The 20,447-nt window shown below is 34.8% G+C and overlaps 2 protein-coding genes across 4 annotated transcripts; one reads left to right on the plus strand and one right to left on the minus strand.

Moving 5' to 3' along the window:
* Window positions 1-2,687: 2,687 nt before the first annotated feature.
* LOC128244860 (TAR DNA-binding protein 43-like) lies at window positions 2,688-13,870 on the minus strand. 2 transcript variants are annotated; one of them, XM_052962964.1, is made up of 6 exons: window positions 13,415-13,870; window positions 9,371-9,540; window positions 7,867-8,007; window positions 4,216-7,086; window positions 3,654-3,767; window positions 2,688-2,800 (listed from the first exon to the last, which is right to left on the minus strand). In XM_052962964.1, exons 1-4 carry the CDS (start codon window positions 13,662-13,664, stop codon window positions 6,391-6,393), a joined length of 1,257 nt encoding a protein of 418 aa, XP_052818924.1. In that variant the 5' UTR covers window positions 13,665-13,870; the 3' UTR covers window positions 2,688-2,800; window positions 3,654-3,767; window positions 4,216-6,390. The 2 variants fall into 2 exon arrangements, with proteins under 2 accessions (XP_052818924.1, XP_052818925.1); XM_052962965.1 differs by having other exon boundaries at window positions 6,729-7,086; window positions 13,415-13,866.
* A 71-nt stretch (window positions 13,871-13,941) lies between these two features.
* On the plus strand, window positions 13,942-20,195 carry LOC128244856 (protein asteroid homolog 1-like). Of its 2 annotated transcripts, XM_052962958.1 has the most exons (3): window positions 13,942-14,022; window positions 15,904-18,036; window positions 19,266-20,195. In XM_052962958.1, the coding sequence occupies exons 2-3, from the start codon at window positions 15,921-15,923 to the stop codon at window positions 19,304-19,306; spliced, it is 2,157 nt and encodes a 718-aa protein (XP_052818918.1). In that variant the 5' UTR covers window positions 13,942-14,022; window positions 15,904-15,920; the 3' UTR covers window positions 19,307-20,195. The 2 variants fall into 2 exon arrangements, with proteins under 2 accessions (XP_052818918.1, XP_052818916.1); XM_052962956.1 differs by having other exon boundaries at window positions 15,904-20,195.
* The last annotated feature ends 252 nt before the right edge of the window (window positions 20,196-20,447 follow it).

Consider the following 20,447-nt stretch of genomic DNA (forward strand, 5'->3'; position numbering starts at 1 on the left):
AACAAAATTATGTGAACAAATTTAAGAGAGGTCCATGCACTTCAAACCAAATTTGCTGAAGATCTATCAAGGGGTTCATGCGAAGAAAATGTTAAGTTTTTTTTACTAATTTTAGCTCTGGTAGCCCTTAAAAGGGGCCAAACAAAATTATTTGAAAAGACCTGACAGAGGCCCATGCTAGGATGCTTCAGACTTGAAGATCCATCAAGCAGTTAATAAGATCAAGTTGTTTAAAGGTTTTTCTATTTTTTGCTATGGTGACCCCTAAAAGGGGTCAAACAAAACCATTTGAACAAAGTTGAGAGAGGACCATGTAAGGATGCTACATATCAAGTATGGAGTCATTCTGACCTTTACTTTCAGAGGAAAAGATGTTTAAGTGACAAGACAATGTAAAAACAAATGACCCCTGAGCAAGGCAAATTTGACCCCGGGACAATAATTTGAATACCTTTGGTGTAGGTCCACTTGGTAACACTATATACCAAATATGAAAGCTCTAGGTCTTATATTTTGGAGAAGAGGATTTTTAAAGTTTTATTATATAAGACTATATAAAAATATTGAAAACCTAAGCCTATGAACACGGGGCGTGGCCAATTTTGACCCCAGGGCTAAAGTTTGAACAATCTTAATAGTGGTCCGATAAACAATGCTTCATACCAAATATCTAAGGCCTTCGCCTTTTGGTTTCGGAGAAGAAGATTTTATAAGTTTTCATCATATACATATATAAGGAAACCCATGTCCGCCCGGGTGGGGCCATTTTTTGACCCCAGGGCCAAAGATTGAACAATAATCAACTAGATGATATATCATGCCAAATATCTAAGCTCTTGTCACTACTTGATTTTACGTGTGTATCTATATATGTATATTTGTTATTAATTGTTGTATGTGGCCCATATTGAAAATTGGTATGTGTATTAAATATGTTATCCAGTTTAAATTAAGACGTTACTTGTCTTTGTGAGTTCGGAGAAGATTTTTTAAGTTTTCACTATAATACATATAGAGAAAACCCATCAGCCCCGGGATGTGGCCAATTTTGACCCCAGGGCCATAATTTGAACAAACTTTGTAGAGGTCCACTAGACGATGAATCATGCCAAATATCTAAGCTCTAAGCCACGTAAGTTCAGAGGAGATGATTTTTGAAGTTTTCACTATAAACATATAGAGAAAACCCGGGGCCAATTTTGACCCCGAGGCCATAATTTGAACAATCTTTGTAGAGGTCCACTAGACGATGAATCATGCCAAATATCTAAGCTCTAGTCCAAGTAAGTTCAGAGGAGAAGATTTTTGAAGTTTTAACTATAAACATATAGAGAATACCCTAACCCCCCTGGGCGGGGCCAATTTTGACCCCAAGGCCATAATTTGAACAATCTTTGTAGAGGTCCACTAGACGATGAATCATGCCAAATATCTAAGCTCTAGTCCAAGTAAGTTAAGAGGAGAAGATTTTTGAAGTTTTAACTATAAACATATCAAGTATACCCATGACCCCCCGGGGCGGGGCCAATTTTGACCCCAAGGCCATAATTTGAACAATCTTTGTAGAGGTCCACAAGATGATGAATCATGCCAAATATCTAAGCTCTAGTCCAAGTAAGTTCTAAGGAGAAGATTTTTGAAGTTTTCACTACAAACATATAGAGAAAACCCATGACCCCCCGGGGCGGAGCCAATTTTGACCCCAAGGCCATAATTTGAACAATCTTTGTAAAGGTCCACTAGACGATGAATCATGCCAAATATCTAAGCTCTAGTCCAAGTAAGTTAGTTCAGAGGAGAAGATTTTTAAAGTTTTAACTATAAACATATAGAGCATACCCATGACCCCCCGGGGCGGGGCCAATTTTGACCCCAGGGCCATAATTTGAACAAACTTTGTAGAGGTCCACTAGACGATGAACCATGACAAATATCTAAGCTCTAGTCCAAGTAAGTTAGTTCAGAGGAGAAGATTTTTTAAGTTTTCACTTAGTATAAACATATAGAAAAAACCCATGACCCCCCCGGGGCAGGGCCAATTTTGACCCAAGGGCCATAATTTGAACAATCTTCGTAGAGGACCATTTTGTGATCCTACCTACCATATATCAACGGCCTAAGCCTTATGGTTTGGGAGATGAAGATTTTTAAAGTTTTTCCTTTCCATTGCCATGGCAACCAGAGTTCTGCATGGAATTCAATTCTTTGAACAATTTTCAAAGGGGACCACCCAAGGAACATTCCTGTGAAGTTTGGATGAAATTGGCTAAGCGGTTTATGAGGAGATGTCGTTTAAAGTAAAAGATTACATACGGACAACGGACGCTGGACAAATTGTGATCACAAAAGCTCACCTTGTCACTATGTGACAGGTGAGCTAATAAAATGTTAACCATTCCTTGACCTCCACAACGAATACATCATAGGGGTTCTCAATTTTTGGTTGAATCGTCTTAAATATTACCAACCAGCTCCTACTTAATACTTATTTTTCCAATTGAACCATTTATTTTGGCTGACAGCTGGTTCTTATTGAGAACAGCTCATCATATATAATACATGTAGAACAACAATACTTTGGCAATTAAATTCTGACATATTGAAATTTTAAAAGTTAAAAAAAATCATATATCGAACATACTGCAATTTTCCACCTTAGAAAGATGAATTCTCACGAACAAAGCAACTGTGATATTATGTTTATTTCATCTGTAGTTAACATTAAAACTGACAGAAACCAATGCTGTGATGTTAAAGGGTATTTTGCCATCTCCGGAACGCCCCAATGTCTTGTCAGCATCTGAAATTCAAATATAGCATAGGTTGAAACAGTAGTCCAAATCATGTTGATTGTTACAAACTGAGATAGATTTTCTCTGTCAAAACAAATATTTCTCGTCAAGCTACCCTTAAAAACAAAAAAGTATTTACATATTCTAGATGTTTGCAAAAACAATGCATAGTCAGCATACAATTTTGCTACTTTGGTTATCAAAGATAAACAGATTTAAAAATTTTCAAACGTCTTAAAGCTTCTAGCATTTCGAAGAGTTTGAAGCACACAAATTTTGACCACTTGGAAAACATTTTCTTTGCCGCATCTTTGCCGCATTGATAGGTTTTAAAATTGAAAATGGACACATAAGATAGATTGAGTTTGGTATGGCCTAAAAAATAATATTATCTTAACAACAAATGACCTGGATAGCAGAATGTCACCAATGAAAACTATAAGGAAACCTCTTAAGAATATATACATTTGAAGATTCATATATCTAGAAAATCTGATCTTTCCCTGTACATGTCAGATATATTTCCCGAAACATTGTTTACCAATTCTAAAGCTCAAGAAAAACCTATTTCTTTGCTTATTGTAAATTCTTAATTATACGGCTTATATTGCACTCTGACAGTAAATAAGCTAAGTTAATTTTAAAATGTTTCTTTTTTCCAAGTTAAAGCCTTAAAAAATGTACACCCAACCATCGACACTTTACATGGCATAACTTTGAAAAGCACAGCACGAGCGCATCGTTTCCAAATAAGTTTTCAATAATGTTAGATGGCCACAAAAGTCAGGTTGCCAACACAACTAAGCCTCGATCAACAGGATATTTCCAAGGGCAAGCAAACATTTCTTGGTCTCACCTTACCTTGTATAGATAGACTGGTACCTCCTTGGAGAAACTGTCTAGAGTGTGAATTCAGGCATCACATTTTCGAGCGGAAACCAAATATTTTAAGAACATTTCGGTTTCATCCAACACCTGAAATATACACGTCTTTCATTTAACATGTACTTTAAATTATTCATTATATACATGTTTTTCATTATCTGTAATGAGACCAAATATAGCAAAATCTGAAAAAGTATTCATCAAATTTACACAATATGTAATAAAACTAAAGATAAAGTTAAGATTTTTTTTTCATTTATACGAAACACAATTTCATACAAAATATATTCAAATATCTCCTCTTTCATTCCAAATCCAAAGTTTTAAATATTTACTCCACATTCATTCAAAATCAATATCAAAAATTGAACCTATCAATAATAGTGCAATTATAGATTTTTTTCAAGAATTCATGCCTAGGTCGAAAGACAAATCTGCATTTCAGCTCTCTTTCCAAACCAAAATACCAACTCCAATGTTTCTCACTAATCTCAACACAACACTTTGAAATAACGACATATACACTGTGCTTTCTTACCTTCAGAAACTCCTCACCATCCTCAAACATGTTTACCTCGCTCACTGTACATCTTTCCTCAAACATCTGTTTTACTGGCACTTCCCTCTATTCCAACCTGAACGTCCATCATTCAATACCTCTTCATTCAATACCACAGCTCTGACAAGCAAACTCTCCAAATCCGTGCTTCATATTCAACAAAATGTTCGCACAATTTCTTCCACATTATCTACCGCATTAACTTCCTTCAACATCTTACAAATCACCGAATATGCTTTGCTCTTCATACATGTACAGTGCAATTTAATCTCGTACATACATGTTAGGATGATGTATACTATTTACATATATGTTTTTACTCCGTGCTCACCATGTAACTGTTAATACAAACTCAGTTTAACACTTTCACAATCAATCGCGGCAATTGTATTTTAAAATCAATCTCTTATGCGTACAACGAAACTTGACCAGAGGCATACATAACGCAGTGAACCAGTTGGCAAACTTGCTTAAAAAAATATGTCAATACCTGGCCCTGGTATCACAAAATTCCTAAGTCATTTCTCAACCTTTATCTTCACTCATTTCACCACAAAACAACATAGTATGATTCACAAACTTTAAAATTCTGATTGATTTATTTAAAATTCTGATTTATTTATTTTTCTATATTTCATATCAAATATATTATGTGATATTTAAATAGTGTAATTTATCATTTTTAGCATGACTCACAATCTTAAATATTTTTATTTATGTTTCTATTAATCTTTTTTTATATTATTATAAACCAAAAATTGTTGTGTGGTATTTAAATAGTCTAATAATTTAAGTAGAAATCAATTTTACAGGACTGATTTTAGGCAACAAAAAAAGCCCATTCTTTGCTCTTGAACAATTTTTCGCTAGAATAATGACCAGTATCAACTCAATCTATGATTTTTATCATGCTATGCTGTTATGTGGTAAAATAAGTTGAGATTGAGAAATGAGAAATGACCTACTTTTTTCCTCAAAAAACTGACAAACTTAAAATTAAATGTGTAATGCAATAAATTATTGAAATAGGAAAGAAAGACTCACACGCATTTTACTGCGCTTGCAAACTCCAACTTCACATCACACAATTCACAAGTTCACACAAATATCACACTAATACTTGCTTTTATTTCGCACAAGACAAATAACACAATAATGTGACGATATGAATGTCAAGTTCATACAATCAACAATCATAACCCAGGACGCATTTCATTAAGGATTCTAGGAACAATTATGCACTGCAGAATGATTTTTCTGTGCAATTGAAAATCTCTCCAAGGTACAAAATTGGTCCAAGGATTTCTTGATGAAATGACCCCTTGACTCTTTCACAACAAACTTTACAGATTTAAAATGAGATGAACTACAAAAGACTGTCAAAAATCCATACAGAGCAAAACAACTCTGCTGAATGATGTAAACAATCACACATGTATACATGTTACAGTCCAATTCTTAGCCATTAACAAAAATTTAAAATAGTAACCATAATCTTCAAAAAACATATCAAAATTAAAAAAATCATTATTATTATAACAAAACTATTTACACAATTTACGAAGTCTTTCTCACATTGCACAATTCTCATAGTTCTTGCGTTACCCAATACACTTACGCTGAGTTCTCTCATGACTGACTCTGTCCACTTTCATTTTAATGGCACTTTCATGTTCACTATATCATTAACAGTGAGAATGTGGCATGTCTAAACAATATTTACAAATTAAGTACTACTCTTCTATATAATAGAAACTAATTTTCTCATTAAATAGGAATGAACAAATAACTATTGTACAGTGGTTGAAATTACCACAAACCCTACACTGGAAAAATGCATTTCGGGCTTGCTCAAATTCTGGATTTAATATAGCAGGGGCTTTTTGAAGAATTTGATGCCAATCAATAATATCAGATTCAGGCTTGTTCATACAAAAGTCCTATTTCATGACTGATGATAAACAAGGTACCAAATACAATTTTTTTCATAAAAAATTATAAAAAGTATTACTATTGAATGGTAAAGGGTAAATCATTCCTGGACATGGTTTATGTTGTGCAAATATTTCTATAATGTAAAAAGATAAATATATGGTAGATGCTTGAACTCGATGATCTTAATTGCCCCCATTAGATTTACTTTTCCAAGATGATCTAGTTCCAGTTGCCCCTCCCACTTGCCCCCTGCCCCCAACCTGATGAGGAGGATGAATTGTTGTAACCTCCCCCTCCCCCAGACCTATTCCCCCACTGCGAGTAACTATTCTGCCCAGAAGCACTATCATTATTAAACCCCCCACTTCGACTATCCCTAGTCCCTCCAAAACCTGGCCCCAACTCGTAACTAGATGAGTTTGGATTTTGCGCCCCCTGAAACACAGCCTGTGCTGCAGCAAGCATTGCTGAACTGAACATGTTCATTCCGATATTATTCATATTCGGTTCTATACCCATAGCATTCATTTCAGACTTATTTTGAACTGGGTTATTACCCCTGGCCAGCCCAGCATCTTGTCCTGAGCCAGAGTTGTCCCACATTTCGCCCCTTCCAAAGTTGCCTCCCCTATTTCGGCCCTGCTGTCTTTCTATCTGCTGTTCCTTTGCCTTTGGCTCTGCGCTGCTGATATGAACGCTGGCAGTCTTTATAATATGGTCCTCACCACACAGCCTCTCTGCGACAAGGGGGTCGGCAAAAGTAACGAATGCAAAGGCTCTGAAAGGCTTTGGTATGAAGACATCAACGACCTCCCCAAACTGTTCAAAGTATTCCCTAAGCTCTTCATTTGTAAGGTCTTCTGTGCATCTGGCAACAAATATCTTTCGATTTGTTGGATTGTTATCCTGCTCAGTCTGAAATGAAATAAATTGTATCTTGGTTTGTGGACGAACATGCACTTCTTTGTTAGATAATAACATTTTACTGTGACAACAGTTTCACAATATTTGATAAATAAAGAATAATTAGATAACATTTTCTGACTTATTAATCATTGCTAAAATACTACAATTGTATATACATGTACAAGATTGTTAGATGTACTGTATGTAAAGTATGTATACAAGTACAAAATATAACAAGACATGGCATTTGGAAATACAGAGGGAAATAATCACAGTCTCAGTAAAAAGAGAGTGAAGTATAGTATATTATACCAATTTTTTTACAATAATTAAGGTACTGAAAAAAAATGTTCAAGTTGCAACTTTCTGAATGAAATGCATTGACCTGCTTTAAATATCTTTTGTCTAATAGCAATTGATATGTATCGCAAACCAGGTACAATTCGATGTTCCTTAGTTTGCTAAAGAGAAAGTACAACTAACTGTAACATGAATTGGGAATTATATCCATTGCAAAGATTCCAATAACAACAGCATGAGGTAATAGTTTCAAGCCTAGCTCAACAGTCTAGGATGACACTTGAAACTATTACAACTTTGGAAAATCATACACAAGTACCTCTTCATATAAATTTAGAAAATCCTAAAAACTTCTTCATGGTTTTAGAACACAATACATTTCACAGATATGTTGTGAACATATAAAAATGTAAGATATGGTTAAAATATTGACATTGGTTAAACTTGTTCCAGTCCCATTAAATTGTAAAAGAACAAATTTTATCTTACATGTGAATTGGGCAGATTAACTTCACACCATCTTCCATCTATCCTGTGTCTAGCTGCCAAGCACCTCAGTTGTGCTTCATAGTCCTTGAACTTTATAAAGCCAAACCCCTTCGACTGGCCACTCCTGGGATCTCTTTTCACCTTAAATTTGTAATATGATACAAATCAGTTTGGTCTGTACACCATAGAGTATGTTCCTATGGTACATTCGTGGATCATTTCATCGAAAAAGAAGGTGTATGTGCCATGAATTATCCTGTTAGTTATTGGCCATACTGAATGGTTCCTCACATTATTTCAATGCTGCCATCTAATAAAGTTTTCACCATCATAAAAGCTTGTATCTCAATAAGATTATCTTAAAATAATTAAGTGTGTTTATTCTTATCATATTCAGAACTATTATCACTTAGAATACAACATTTATTTTCAGTCAATGAAATTACAGATAGACATTTATGAAGTACTAGGCTTAAGCATTAAGATTTTCAATTTTCATGGGTGTTTAAAGGTCAGCCTACTGCCACTTATCCAGTACACATTCCCTGTGTCAAGAAAAATGTGTCAGCCCATGAGGTTGTATTCTAAGTCTGTTAGATGACCTGAAGTAACATCTTAATGATTAAGGAGGGCTTGTTCATTACGTTCAATCCACCCATTGTCAATCATTCTGATATTGAATCATGTCATCTTCCTATTACTGAGTTTAACTTTTACATATTTAAAAATCAAGAAACAACAGGCACAGAAAAATACAAAAAAACTAAGCCATCAAAATTTGACTTTTAAATCAGTCCAAATTTATTGAATTAAGAAATTGGAACAAGCTCTGAATAATCTGCACATATAGGATAAGTTGAGTTGAGTTGGGTTTTACGGCATCGCAAGACTGTATAGGTTATATGGCGCCATTCAGGCAGGAAAAAACTTGTTGGATCCACATTGGACACATACTTTTCAAGAATTAGATTGGAAACATATATTTTTGAAGTATTTTTGGCAAAAAAGGGCCGTAACTCCTAAATGACTAAAGCGATTTCCATGACTATCGAACTTGATCAAGATATTATGGTCACAAACATGTGTTTAAAGTTTGGTGAGGATTGGACAAACAGTTTTCAAGAATTAGATTGGAAACATATATTTTTGAAGTATTTTTGGCAAAAAAGGGCCGTAACTCCTAAATGACTAAAGCGATTTCCATGACTATCGAACTTGATCAAGATATTATGGTCACAAACATGTGTTTAAAGTTTGGTGAGGATTGGACAAATGGTTTTCAAGAATTAGATCGGAAACAATCTTCGGGACGTACGTACGTACAGACAAGACGTACGTACGTACGGACAAGGGCAACCCTATATGCCGCCACTTTGTGGGGGCATAAAAATGATCATTTTAATAAAGTTCAAAGGTATCAGTAACTTTACTTTTTACTTTATCTATTATCAAATAATCAACATTTACTTCATTAAACTTAATCAACATTATCATCTATGTGTACCTGTGTGAGAACTAGATCACCAAACTGTTCAAAGTAGGCCTTCATGTCATCTTCTGTGCTTTTCCATGGGAGCCCGAGAACAATCAGATCACTGGTCTTCCTAGTCTCCACCTTCTTCATCTTTGAAGAGACTGGATTTTCCAACTCTTCATCAACCTTGCGTTTTGATTCTGAGAAAAAGTTCAGATACAATTTAAACCACCGACAGTGGAGTATACACATGTAGCACATTGTAAAGGAACCCATATCATACAAAATGATATCAAACAGCCAAACCCTGATTGCCAGACAATATGGTTCAGGATATACACAAGGGATAAACAGCCAGCCAGGATTGATGGACCAGTATTTCAATCTGGGCAGTATAATGTACATGAAAACATGTTGCAAATGGTTGATTTTAAAAAAGTCCAACTTAAATTCAAAGTAGTTTAAGTACAGAGGACAGGTTTGTCCAGCATTGCTTGGGTCCAGAGAAAATATTACCGTAAATGACTGGGTATAAGACGATAGGGGGTATTAGACGCAGGGAAAAAAATCGGTGAAAAATCCGAGAAAAATCCGAGAAAAAAACTTTTAATCTATGTTTTTGGTTAAAAGACGCATAGAAAAAATGTCAAAATCGTCCGGCATTTTCAGCCACCATGTTTGTTGACAGTGACAAAAAAAATTTTTTTTCGTGAAAATGGCGATGGTTATCTTTAAAACCATACAACCATACTGTCGAGAATGAAAAGTTATGTTATGCAAAAAATATTTTGACAGTGCCCATCTTTGCTTTTTTATATATAAGTTTGATTATTGTTTAATTCAATTTATTATTCAAAATAATATTGAATACCGTAATTCACAAGAGTTCGGACACCATAAATTAATTATTTTTTTCGCTCTCCGAATACATTATCATTTTTACATTTTATTTACATGTTTGTTTAATCTGCCTTTTTTCTTCATGTTTGCTTTTTACCACTTATTAATTTATCCGTAGTAATCAATGGTCATAAACTTATTTATTACGCCTATAAGTGTAAATCCTTCATGAAGTTAATTAAAACATCATTTTATACATGCACTGAACTGAATAAACACATTCTATCGGCTTCAGATCAAAGAGTCACACTGTGTGACGTCACATAACTTACAGTTATACCCACGAGGATCTCGTGGAGAGCATGGACATTGCTATGCAGGATTAATGTATAACTGTACGATTATTGATTCTTACAGTAAGTGTGGTACAAGTTTGAAAGCTTATTAGCAGATCGTTTTACAAACATGCCATGTCGATGTTTTCTTAATCCCTTGATTGCCCTTGTTGTTTGTTTAATCCTCAAATTAATATATCACACTTCCTTTTCAACAGGCAATAAATCGTTTAGGATGGGTAGTAACTAATTAAATTGTCACAGTGGTGTATACTGTTAGGTAATCTAGCCAGGCATTGTAAAGATAAAAATCAATAATCTTCGTCTGTGAAACTTGGTAACTATGAAAGTTATGATTGATGTCCTTTGGGTGTCCGAAAATTAGGTACGCAAAAATAAATTATTTTGGGAAATAATTATGGGTGTCCAAATATTTAGAGTGTCCGAACTCTTAGGTGAATTACGGTAACTTTAATCGAAAAATATTTTTGTTGAAATTATAAACGTCTTACGATATACCGTATCCCGATCTTCAACTGCCGTTTTAACCCGTATATACTCGATCAATATGACGCGAGTAACATCCCTTTCTACATAAATCTAAACAAACTCTCGGCTTGAAATTGACCTCAGAAAAAAAGTTCGAAAAATTGTTACTGGGTATTATACGCAGGCATTTTTTGGCATCAAAATCTGAGGGAAAAAAGTGCGTCTAATACCCAGTCATTTACGGTAATAGAATACAGACCACCTGGATAGCAATAGATCATTGGTTCGATTCTGACTGGAATCTGCAGTTAGTTCAGTTGGTAAGAGTGCCATGCTCTTGTTCTGGCAGTTGAGAGCTGAGCACCACACCAGGCACAATTATCATACCAGATTTCATTAATGGTGGCAGCGTTCAACTTTAGTCTAAAATAATAGACGTGTTATACGGGATTCTTCCAATCCCTAACGTCTAAACGGGAATGTGCAAAAAACGGGGGTGTTTTAAAAATATTGAAATTGTTTTAAGTTAAGTATTTTATTGTTGAAATTGATCATAAAGAGTAATATTCATATTTTACCATGTAAGTGAAATGTTATTTTGCACTAAACAAGCATTTAATGCATAAAAACAAGTTGTTTACCTTTCCAATAAAACGAAAGTTGACTGACACAAACAACAGTTATGCGAAGGGGAACAACTCGATACAATCGTAATTACTCGGCCTCCTCTGACAAAGCTTCGAGATAGACCTTGTTATACAATCGTAACAACTCGGCCATGGCAGACAAAATAAACTCAGACAGACAAAATAAAGGATAGTAGTATGTGTGGGGAAGAACCATCCAGCCGGTGAGCTCATTTCGTTAAATCATCATGTTAGTGTTCTGGAAATTGTGCGTAAGAGCCCCCAACTGGCACACTTTACATTCCAGGTTTCCCCCTAGTCTAAAATAATAGACGTGTTATACGGGATTCTTCCAATCCCTAACGTCTAAACGGGAATGTGCAAAAAACGGGGGTGTTTTAAAAATATTGAAATTGTTTTAAGTATAGTATTTTATGGTTGAAATTGATCATAAAGAGTTATATTCATATTTTACCATGTAAGTGAAATGTTATTTTGCACTAAACAAGCATTTAGTGCATTAAAACAAGTTGTTTACCTTTCCAATAAAACGAAAGCTGACTGACACAGACAACAATTATGCGAAGGGGAACAACTCGATACAATCGTAATAGCTCGGCCTCCTCCGACAAAGCTTCGAGATAGACCTCATTATACAATCGTAACAACTCGGCAATGGCCGAAATGTTCCGAGCGATTTAAAACTGTGCCCTAAAGCCTTGCAGGTGCCCTTCATGTATATATCGTTATGTTTTGACAGAACGAAATAAAAAAAAGCCGTCAAACTTATAATTATAAGTTGGATATTTATATTTTTGTGTTCGGAACTAATATAAAATAACATTATCTGATAATATTTCTTGTTTTTATGATATTTTATAGACGCTATATGCTTTAACTCGGAATCCTGATCGGAACAACTACCCACTTTTGATACTAAACAATTTGTACGTGAAGGATTTGCCATATCAAAAATCTAAAAAAAATCCGTCAACGTACAATTATTTGGACTAGGTTTCCCCCTAGTCCAAATAATTGTACGTTGACGGATTTTTTTTAGATTTTTGATATGGCAAATCCTTCACGTACAAATTGTTTAGTATCAAAAGTGGGTAGTTGTTCCGATCAGGATTCCGGGTTAAAGCATATAACGTCTATAAAATATCATAAAAACAAGAAATATTACCAGATAAGGTTATTTTACATTAGTTCCGTACACAAAAAAATAAATATCCAACTTATAATTATGAGTTTGACGGCTTTTCTTCATTTCATTCTGTCAAAACATAACGATATATACATGAAGGGCACCTGCAAGGCTTCAGGGCACAGTTTTAAATCGCTCGGAATATTTCGGCCATGGCCGAATTGTTATGATTGTGCAACGAGGTCTATCTCGAAGCTTTGTCGGAGGAGGCGGAGTTATTACGATTGTATCGAGTTGTTCCCCTTCGCATAATTGTTTTCTGTGTCAGTCAACTTTCGTTTTATTGGAAAGGTAAACAACTTGTTTTAATGCATTAAATGCTTGTTTAGTGCAAAATAACATTTCACTTACATGGTAAAATATGAATATAACTCTTTATGATCAATTTCAACCATAAAATACTTCACTTAAAACAATTTCAATATTTTTTAAAACACCCCCGTTTTTTGCACATTCCCGTTTAGACGTTAGGGATTGGAAGAATCCCGTTAACACGTCTATTATTTTAGACTAGGTTTCCCCCCAGGACATTTGTGAACGAATTTCAGACCTTTTCGAGATTCTAAGCAATTCAAACCTTTTGGAAAGTTTACAATGTAAACAGTGTCTCCCCACATTCCACCAGGCGGGTAGAGGCTACCATTTGCTAGCCTAACACCTCGGAGTCCTCCAGTTTCCGATCGGTATTTCAACCCACAGGCGCCAGGAAATTGTGCAACCAATGAAGTAAGCAAGATTGTCCCATCTTGATCTACGCCATCTTCTTCTGTCGGAATCTCGATTTCAAGCTCACTTTCGTCATCTGTAACTCTCACAAACGTCGTCATTTTATTAAATTGTGTCTGTTTTTCTAACAAAGATGGCGTCTTATGGTGATTTTGATTAACGAACGTCTGATTAATCGATTTAAGTATTTAGTCATATCGGCACTTAAAAACATCAATTAGATCATTTTTATATGTTTGGACGCTGCTTAAAAAAACAGGCTTGCGTTAAAAAGTAACTATCTGTATTTAAAGTCGATTCAATTACATGCATTTTGAAGAAAACCGACAATAATTAATTAGTTTTTGCATTTTACATGTTACAAAATTTCTCTGGCAACCGGAAGCAGCATGGCCGCCTGTCAAAATATGTAAATAAAAAGGCAGCAGAATTATTGAGCGTTATTACGAACTTTCTGTGGTATGACAGGTTTTTTTCTTTCTTCAAAACATTGTAAGCCTAATTCATCTTTGTTGACAATTAATGTCAGTACACAGTACACATACAATTCCTGGTGTAGCTGTTGTGAGCTGGTATGCACAACAATGTTGTTGTATTTTAAGTATTTTATATATACTATTACTGAATACTGCAAAGGGTTCCACTACATAGCTTGGGCACTAAAATATGGCCTTTCAATTCTTTGGTATTGTTCAGATAGTAATGATATTGAAATTTGATAAATATCAAGCCACAATAATGCGCGTATAGTGAACATTTTTTAACATAAAGTTGCATTGTTAATTAAAAACACAAACGTTACAAATAAAATATTTTGAGCCAAAACCTTTCTCTTATTACACTTAAGTGTTTGAATGAAACATACATTCAAGTGGGATATGGACGCGCAGAGTCGCCAAAATAAAAATTGTCAAAGACTCTGAAGAAGCTTTCTATATGGACTATTTCTGGACCAATTAGCATGGGCCAAACATGCAAATAGTGTAATATTCAATGTCAGGGTGTTGTTTTCTGAAGTAGCTTATTGATATCAGATTAATGACTCTCTTTATGACTTTTGCTAATCAATAATAGATTTAAGTTTAGGTTTTTTATGCAGGGTAATTATTTTGGATGGTTGGTTATTTATATCAACTATTTTTGGCACTTCGGGGAATTCTTATGTGAATTTGATTCATTATCACCTTCAGAAGCTGTGTTTTCAACATAAATTTGCTTGTTTAGTCAATTAAAAAATAATGAGAGCGCATGCCAATTTAAGCAAGATACACTTCCTACGCTTTGATATTAATATTAGTAAGTCAATAACTCTCATCAAATACTTGATTATTGCATTGAAACTTTTAACAATCAAGTATGATAACTCTATCTGGCATATATAATACAAATTTTGCCCCTTTATTATCGACGCAATTTGACACTTCATCCTAAGCTTGCACCAGAATTATTTTTTGGTGAAGGTCCTGATGCATTCATATAATGATAATTTTTCAAATAAAACTCTTAGAACTTTAGTGAAATGTCATATTATTACTTTTCAACAATATCAAAGGACTGAAGGGCCACGTTTTAGCACCCAAGCCATATGACAGACTCCTGTAGCTTACACACTAAAATAAATACCAGGAAAAATTGTATGTATCCAAAATAAATAGTCAAAAAATACTTTGTAGCAGGATTAAGCTTAAGCTCTGTCATCTGTGATAACAGACCCTAAAGTTCAAATCCTATATTATTATTATGCCTATTTCTGATGCAAGATACTACTGAAAATTTATTCCAAAAAGAGAAAAAACATCAGTCAGAAAAAGATTGTTTGTTGGCAAAAAATAGATACGGGCTGCTGCAAAAAATTAGAGTAGGTCGGAAAATCAAAAACCAATATTTATATACCTGTCGCATTATTGTGGCTAGGAGTTGTAGAGACTTTACAGAATTGTTGCAAAACAAAAACAGTGTTTAGTCAGATTCAGTGCCAGTGTCTTGTTGTTAGGGGTTCTTAGAGGTTATACCCAGGAAACAATGTTTATTTAGGGTATGAATCCCAGACTATTTAGTGTGTTTTTGCAGTCTATTACACTGCGTATAAACATAATAATAAATAATTTATCTGATAATAGGATCTGGATCTGTTGCCTAAATGCTATATATCCTCAATGCAGATATAAATCATTCAATTGCCCTGTACATGCATAAAAACACCAATTTATCAGTCAGAATTTAATTATAAATTACATTATATATATATAAATGTGAAATATTTGAAAACTATTTATCAATATTTATGCGAAAAACTACAGAAACTAGCTCAGTCAAATCAATTTTTTACATGCATTTCAGGTGACTACTGAACCATTATGGGCGTACGAGGATTATCTACCCTTGTCGATGACAACAAGAATTTACTTCTTGCCGACCACAGACTGTATGATACGCGAGTTATAATAGACGGATCCAACCTATATCATTTTCTTTACTACCACTACAAAGTCGCTGTTCAGTATGGCGGAGATTACGACCATTATGCAAGAAAATGCAAACGCTTCTTTAACACCCTCACAGCATGCAATATTAGACCATATGTTGTGTTTGATGGAGGATATGACCCGGATGACAGAAAACTGCCAACAGTTTTGGAAAGAATGGAAAACAGAAGAACAAGAGCTGCTAATATTTGTATCAAGGGTCGTGGGTGCATTCTCCCTCTGTTGGCGTATGAGACATTTCATTTAGTGCTGAAGGAGCTTGGTATTCCGCATGTGTCATGTGTGTATGAGGCTGATAGGGAAATAGCTGTGTTGGCAAACAAGTGGAAATGCCCTGTTATGAGTAATGACAGTGATTTCTTTGTTTTTGGAATGGATGGGGGATTTGTGCCATTAGATTATATGAACCTTACGCTTTGTGTCTTTAACCAAGAAACAGAGGTGGCTTCGGTTTTGGAGCCTGGTCAAAAACTTGGGAAGAACGAATATTGTTACATCCCCGTCAAGTATTATAACTATGAGATGTTCACAAAACATTTCAAGAAATCTGACACATCTTTCATTCTGCCACTTTTTGCAACTTTGACAGGCAATGACTACATCAATGCATCTATTCTGGCCAACTTCTATGCCAGTATTCATGTGCCAAAGAACCCTAGCAAGAAGGGTTTTAAGCTTAACACCCAGACTCACATGTTAGCAGTTTTGTATTGGATAGATTCTGTAGAATCATGGGAGTATGCTATTCAGCACGTGGTTGGTCACATCAAGTCTGATGAGAAAGAAATGGTGAGAGAGAAGGTCTGGACATCTTTCCACAGTTACGTGAACATTGATGACTTTTCTGATGTTGAAATTGATATTATTCTTGAGGCTCAGAATGTTAAAGCTGGCAATGAAATTGAAAACAAAGATGTGCCAAAACTGACCGATTTTTTCAAGCAAGAGATTCCATCTTGGTTTGTCAAGAAGCTAAGGAACTGTGAGATTACAGGCTTTTTCCTTCAGAACGTTGTCGTAAACCATAGGGTCATTTTCAATTGTCAGATTGAGATTTTAAGGGAGCTATCAACTTACGCCTGTTCGAGGGACTTTAGAAGTGTGATATATGGAGTGACTATGAATTCAAAAAGAAAAGAAAATGAAGCATTCAAAGATTCAAGAAAAAATAGTATTGAAGAATATGACAGGGACATAAAGAATACTAAAAAGTATTATGTAAGGCCTCAAACAAGTGTTATCAATGATGCAACAGTCCAATCACTTCCAAGTATTTCTCAAGTGCCAGAATTGAACCAATCGGAGAGGAAAAATATCTTGTTTGGTGCACTTGGCTTTAATATGAGCACCATAGATGTTGAGAATGATTCTTCCTTGACATTGCTTGGCATATTGAGTTACTGGATAGGACATGCGCAGCCTCAGGTAACCGAGAGTCATCTCTGGTCCGTGATACTGTCCGTGTTCGTGCTTCATATTCGGGCTCTCCAGTGGCTTGAAGATAAGAGAGGATTTGGCTTACAACCTGTTGTTCCAGAGATGTTTTCGGATGTTGTTAAAGCAATAGAAAACGCATCAGACAAAGAAATAGACAATTTCATGAAACACATGGAAAAAAATCGTTCCAAGCCTGATCACTCTTCAAAAAACCCTCAAGAAATGCGAGTTATCCATGGTTTCTCACAATTTCAAGCTTGTTTGGTTGATGTAATCTATTTAAATCAAGTGCTCCTCTCTCCTGTAGTGATACCTAGCCCGGGAGTCATACTTAACTGCACTTTTGTTTACAACCTTTGCAGAGACTTGGAGACTCGTCCAAAACCAGACTTTTACTCAGAAGAAATTCTGACAAAAGAATCGCCCCTACACAGACTGTTTTTATTATGGAAAGACTCTGTGATAAACCTGTGCCAATCCGCTTCACCGGACAGTTTTGATTACAGCAATCGAGGGACTAGTGTGAGAACCAAGAAGAAATCAAAATCAGGTAAAGCAAAAAAAGGGAAACGAGACAGAGTTGTTGAACATGCTGGATCCGATTCAGATTCTTCTGACAAAGATGCAGAAACAAGAGATGAACTGACTGTAAACTGTGATGTTAACAACAGATTTGCCATGTTGGGTCTTGATGAATAGCTTGAAGCAAATAATTTTTATGATTCATGTTTTGTTTAATAAGAGTGTTGCTTTGCCGTGGGTTTTGTTTGGTACACATAAAGTGAGTTTGCATAGATTTAAGTGAGGTTTTTATCTCATCTAATTTTCGAAGAAAGAAAATGGGATGTTCTCATTGTGTCAGCGTTGTCATCATGAACTTTGAGTGGTGCTCTTGTCTTAATCTGCAACAAAAAATTGAATTTTATTAAATGCATACAGTAATTAAACACTGACTTAATGACTGTTCTTATGCACACAAGCCTCATCCTTTCCCGCATGACTAGAATATGGACCTTGAAATTGTCCATATTGCTATTATACGGCTTGTGAACACAAAAGAGGCTAAAGCCTTTATTTTTTTCTGATCTTTACCAAACTATAACCTTGATTTCTTTCAAAAACCAGCCAGATCTGCCAATGCATGACTGGATTATGGTCCCTATTTATCATACGACATATACTTGACTTGTACACTAGTTAGATATTGACTTAAGCACGGTTCCTTTCAAAAACCAACCATATCCCCCTTGCATGACTGGGTTACGGGCCCTTGCAACTGATGGAATTGAAAATGACCAAAAACAATGCCAGTTGAGCATAGGCCCTCACGAGCCTCTTGTTTTATGTTGCATCTTATGAGAATTTCACATTTATGTAATCAGTGACGTAGCTACATATAGGCCTTGTAGGCCTGGGCCTACAACTTTTTTAAAAAATGACAAATTTAGTACAACACTTTGAACAACTCAATAGTTTGTTTTATTTGAACCAAGCAACTTTGGTGTTGATTTAAACTACTTGATTTTATTGTAATCAGTGCAAGAATAATTAAGTGTGTCTAATGTACATATAAAAGTCCCCAAACTCACATAGAAACATCGAGCCTACAAGTTGTTAAGGCCGTAGCTATGCCCCTGGAAATAGCAAAGAAATTAGATGTAAATATTTATTACAGTAAACCACTTTTAACTTTGCCTTGTTAGGTATTATTGAACAATAGAATATAAATCATCACAACATATTGATATACGAATTATATCAGTATTTTTTTTATTCTAGGCTCATCTGTTTCGGAAGAAGAAAATGTCAAGAAATTGTGAAAGCTTTAATACAAGAGTTTTTGCCTATTAATCAATGAAAAACCTTACATTTGGTCCAACAACAGACTGTGTTAATTCAAAGACAGAAATTAAGGAAAAACTTCATACATAAAGTGTGTAACAATGTTATTGTGCTGCATATAAGTGTTATTGCCCTTTGAAAAATGAAAACAAGTTTAAATTTGTCCATCTGATGCCATTGTTATGTAGTATTGGGCTGACTTGTATAAAGTGTGAATAACAAAAGTGCAGTAAAGCATGTGACACATTCATCTGAAACTAGAGTTATTTCCCTTTAATAAAAGCTCAAGTTTGTCTATCCATGGCCATTTTTTTGAAATTTAAAAACTGACATTTAAATTGTATGTTACTAAAGAGTAGTTATTATCATGAGCGTGCATGTTTTACCTGCAATGGATTTTCTACAAGAGTTATTGGCCTGAAGTTGATGAAAAAGGCGCTTCAGTTTGTCAATGCAGAGCCATTTCTGTGCAATTGTTAGATTGGAATAATAATACTTGTTTGCAGAGTATTGAACTATTAGGCTGCGGTGAACCCTCAAGATTCACTTTTATCTGGATTGTTGCCCTTTCATTTTGAAAATAGCTTCAATTTGTCTGTTTGAGTCATTAATAAACGAAACCAATTACAGAGTATATAACAATAGTGTGAGGGTGCACATAATACAAAAAATGTCTTTTGAAAAGATAACTGATAATGTTTTTTGATGCATGTACATGTATTCTCTGCTTTATTGTTTGATACTCCAGGTTAGTAAATAAACTATGATATTTTTAACAGGTACGTATTTGTCAAGATTTGTTTAGAATATTAAATTAATTCCCTGTATATATTATATAGAATAAACAAGATACGTATATAATTTGAAGGGAGTTTTGTCAGCTTTTTTGTAGTATGCTCTGGAGCAATCTCATTTGGTTTATGAGAGCAAACCTATTGCCACTCATATATGCTACTCATTCCCTGTGCCAGAGTTTACGTTTACAATGTTTTATTTTAAGTCCGTTCGACGACATGAAAATAACTCTTAATCATTAAGAGTTTACACCATGACTCATGTATTACTTAAACTTGGCCAGAATGTTATCGCTATGTAATTTAGGTGAAGTTTGACTTTAAA

This window comes from Mya arenaria, chromosome 8 (assembly GCF_026914265.1).
Source record: "Mya arenaria isolate MELC-2E11 chromosome 8, ASM2691426v1".
NCBI classification, from domain to species: Eukaryota; Metazoa; Mollusca; class Bivalvia; order Myida; family Myidae; genus Mya; species Mya arenaria.

Bases quoted from the DNA above. Each gene is read 5' to 3' on its own strand.
- LOC128244860 (XM_052962964.1), bottom strand. From the start codon at position 13,664: ATGACGACGTTTGTGAGAGTTACAGATGACGAAAGTGAGCTTGAAATC. The intron at 9,541-13,414 runs GTTTGAATTGCT...ACTTTTTCTCAG, and splicing joins CATTGTAAACTTTCCAAAAG to AATCAAAACGCAAGGTTGAT. The intron at 7,087-7,866 runs GTAAGATAAAAT...ATTTCATTTCAG, and splicing joins TTAATCTGCCCAATTCACAT to ACTGAGCAGGATAACAATCC.
- LOC128244856 (XM_052962956.1), top strand. From the start codon at position 15,921: ATGGGCGTACGAGGATTATCTACCCTTGTCGATGACAACAAGAATTTA.